This window comes from Sinocyclocheilus rhinocerous, unplaced genomic scaffold (genome assembly GCF_001515625.1).
Source record: "Sinocyclocheilus rhinocerous isolate Xijiao unplaced genomic scaffold, SAMN03320098_v1.1 scaffold407, whole genome shotgun sequence".
Classification (NCBI taxonomy): domain Eukaryota; kingdom Metazoa; phylum Chordata; class Actinopteri; order Cypriniformes; family Cyprinidae; genus Sinocyclocheilus; species Sinocyclocheilus rhinocerous.
In genome coordinates, this window is record NW_015633444.1 from 900,685 (window position 1) to 904,494 (window position 3,810).

The 3,810-nt window shown below is 39.8% G+C and overlaps 1 protein-coding gene across 2 annotated transcripts in view; it reads right to left on the reverse strand.

Annotated features, from left to right (window-relative positions):
* LOC107744028 (eukaryotic translation initiation factor 4H-like) overlaps window positions 1-3,007 on the reverse strand; it is a 17,801-nt gene extending 14,794 nt beyond the window's left edge. The window contains exon 1 of one of the 2 annotated variants that reach the window (XM_016557498.1): window positions 2,856-3,007. In XM_016557498.1, the coding sequence (XP_016412984.1) occupies window positions 2,856-2,920 (65 nt within the window). In that variant the 5' untranslated portion in view covers window positions 2,921-3,007. The remainder of the gene's footprint in view (window positions 1-2,855) is intronic. The other variant, XM_016557497.1, reaches the window with a different exon arrangement.
* Between the last annotated feature and the right edge of the window lie 803 nt (window positions 3,008-3,810).

Sequence of the window (3,810 nt, forward strand, 5' to 3'; positions counted from 1 at the left end):
ATAATAATAATAATAATAATAATAATAATAATAATAATAATAATAATAATAATAATAATAATAATAATAATAATAATAATAATAATAATAATAATAATAATAATAATAATAATAATAATAATAATAATAATAATAATGTGTTAATATCGTAATTGATCCACTCGAAATCACGGTCAGCAAAATTTCCTGACAAAATTCTTGTGCAAACAAGCGCAAGTGATATTATTTCTGTTTGGCCGTACCTTCCTCTGTTAACAAGCTTTCAGTTTTATTTACTTGAACAAGTGTAAAATGAGAAGCAAACTAACTGACTGTTACCTACATAATATCCTGACTTTGTCAGTAATTCAGCTGCAGCCCGATTTGGAAATCATTTGAAAAATAAGCACTTGCTTCATGTCTCTCATTAGAGGTCACTGATTTTGCAAGCGTATGGCTGTACTGCTTTTTTTCTTGAATAGCTGTTTTAGGCATTGAACTCTACTGTACTATGCATGTGATTGTTTCTATGTTTTCATTGAACAATAAAACTTTGAAAATAAAACTGCATTAGTTAAGCAGATTACAGAGTAATGTTTTCTTTTTATGAATTCATTTTTAAATATTACCAACTCATAAATGATGGAAACCATGGAAACTTTAATTTAAATATAATATAGTTTGGTATAATGTAGGGCTGCAACTAACGATTATTTTGATAATCGGTTAGTTGACCGATTATTTTTCCGATTAGTCGATTAATCTCATTTCTTTCTTTTTTTGACAAAAAACACTTCCACATTCTGCCCAATGTCCTTTAAACAAACGTGTCAACTGAATGCTATGAAAATAGTGCTTAACAATTAGACACACATCATAATAAAGATAAAACACAAATATGAGAATCGTTGTCGATTATTTTCATTATCGACAATAATCGATTTTATCGATTAGTTGTTGCAGCCCTAGTATAATCCAATTCTTATTTTCGGTCCACAGCCCCGCAGTCAAGTTTGATTTTTGGCCCTTCATAAGAAAAAGTTTGGGCACCTCTGGTTTAGACCCTGATGAGGTGCTAAGCACTTTTCCACGTCAACGTTTTTATAAAATGTAGGTCTGAAACTAAAAATGAGCATTATATGTTGACAAGGCTGTCTGTATATAACTGGCATGAGGATGTGCAATCACTTCTGTTAGTCTGCACACTGGACAGTTATGAGATGATTCCGATATTCTTAAAAATCACCAAATATCATATTGGCTTGGCCCACACATTGGTAACAAAGTGTGATAACTAAAAGTGCAAAATGCAGCAGCTGCTGGACAGACGCAAAACGTGCCTTGGACAGAAATATTGTAGAAATGCTTAATTTATTTTCTGTCTGTAATAGCAGATTAAATCCCATGCAAAGCAAATCTTCTGCAGGGATCCAGTGTACTGGGGACATTCCTCTGGTGTCAGACGAGGCCTGAGCCGAGCGTATAGCATGACATCTCTGCACGTCTGGTGTTTTCAGACCTGTGCTGTGCGCAGCAAATGATACATGACTGCTACTGGCACAGAAACATTCATCAACCCCAAAAACCCACGTGACATCAAAACTGACAGCAAGTGCTGTGTCGGGTTAGTGACCAGATGGAAATACCATGGTACACTGATACACAGGTGATAGGGCTGTGGGGTTGCCTGATATCAAAACACCTAATCCCCTATTCAGAGCTCCACACTTGGAGCAATACAGAAATATCTGCTAAGTGTGTTACTTATTTTCTCAACCTGGCAACTGTGCACAAGCTCAGCCTCCACAGTGGATTTATTTCTGAAAAATAAAAAAAATATTTCAAGTCTGTGTTCATTTACGGGCCAGAGAGAGAGATGTATGAATTACCTCTATCTTTGCTGCGTTTCTCTATTAGCAGTGAGGCTTCAAACGCAGTACAAGTCTGTGTTTGCGCACAGTGCGATCTGTGTGAGTGACTGAATGTGTGCGCGTGAGCTACAGCGATGACAGCACATTACTTTACAACGCTTCTCCTTTTTTGGCGTGTTTGTTTGTGCGTGTTTTTTGCTCATTAGCAATAATGCATTATGGTCAGGGAAGCCTGAAGTGCAAAACAAGACTCATTTTGCCAGGTTTCCACACATCAAATAAGCACGCACTTTCTGTTTCTATATGCAATAAATGATAAATGCCACGCATGTCTGTGAGAGACAGCGCGCCTGTATGCAAATAAAGCCATCTGAAACATGTGCATGCCATCAGCTCGATCTGAAAGTCGGAAAACACAATAAACCCCGTTTATCATAGTGGATATTGACTTGCGCTGCTGATCCGAGAACAGCGCGAGCTAAAAAAAAAAAACAACAAAAAAAAGGTTACTGTATATGGACGTGATTATTTTTATCTGCGTGGCATTTCTACGACACTCGCACGTCCAGAAAGATGGAAGTACCGCGGTATTTTTGTGGAATGGGAACAATTCCACTCATGAGCAGCAATGCAGTGGGGTTCAAAACAGCAGGGAAATATAGATGGGAGTCAAAGCCCTGATCGAGGCCCAGTGCAGACAGTGTTAACACACGCTGCCGCACTGATCGTTCAAACCAGTTCTGACATCAATAACTATATTCAGCAGGAGTGTTTTACATAACGTCTGCGGGCACTGAAATGCTGAGTCGGCCGTGAGACATGAAGCCCTTGTGGGCTGAGTTTCGTGCCCGGCCTTCATTCATCACAGCGGGAGCGCGTCGCTGCTGCGTGGCCTACACCCGCTCGATCTCCCGCAAACCTGCGCTCACACGCACACACCCGCAGCCTGCCGCCATACACGCTCAGACGCACGCTTCGCCGCTCCTCTCATGCGGGCTTCCTTACCCTCTTCCCCCGCCGAAGCTCCCGTAAGCCCGATCCCGGTCATCGTAGTTATCGTAATCCGCCATTGACGAAGATGCTGTCCTGAGAAAGCAACAGTCTGAGGCTGAAGGACCCCAACATATACGGCTGCGAGCTTTAGCTGTCCTCTGCGTGCCTGAGACGTGCCATTCGGGGGTTCATAAAATACATTTGAGTAATGATAGCGTAAACAGGTCTAAAATATCAGAATATGCCGTATGTGTATTCGTTTTGTTATCTAGATCCAAATAAACATTTTTAATGTGAACAATAGACGGTTTTTCAATCGGGCAACAGCGAATAGACTCGACATGCGATCTTTAATGTGTTACTAGCTAAATCTTTTGGTGGAACATATGATAGGTGGGGATTCTTTCTGATTCAGAGTTTAGAATCTTTTAAAGGGGTCATATGACGTTGCTAAAAAAGAACATTATTTTGTGTATTTGGTGTAATGAAATGTGTTTATGCGGTTTAAAGTAAAAAAAAACACATTATTTTCCACATACTGTACATTATTGTTGCTCCTCTATGCCCCGCCTTTTTGAAACGCGTCGATTTTTACAAAGCTCATCGTTTGTTGCATCCAGTGGGGACATAATTACGGATTATAATGACTTATACTGTCTTTTTACGCTTTGCTTTGCGTTGCATCGCGCCGCGTAAACATAAAACTCTGTCTGTATTTGTGATCGGAGAAACGACAAACAACAAGCGCTACTCTACACTGCTCAAAACTCGCGTTTGAATCATCAGTGGCAAATTCTTTAAATATGAAAACGTACTTTAAAACGTGACAAATAAAATTATTTGTCAGCATCATAGACTGTATAGGGTCAGCATGCGCGCCGAAGGGGAAACAGGGGAACTGAATTCACCGGAACACAGGCATTGTAGTCTACTCTCACAGGAAACAGTCCTCGTCCTCCGTAAAATG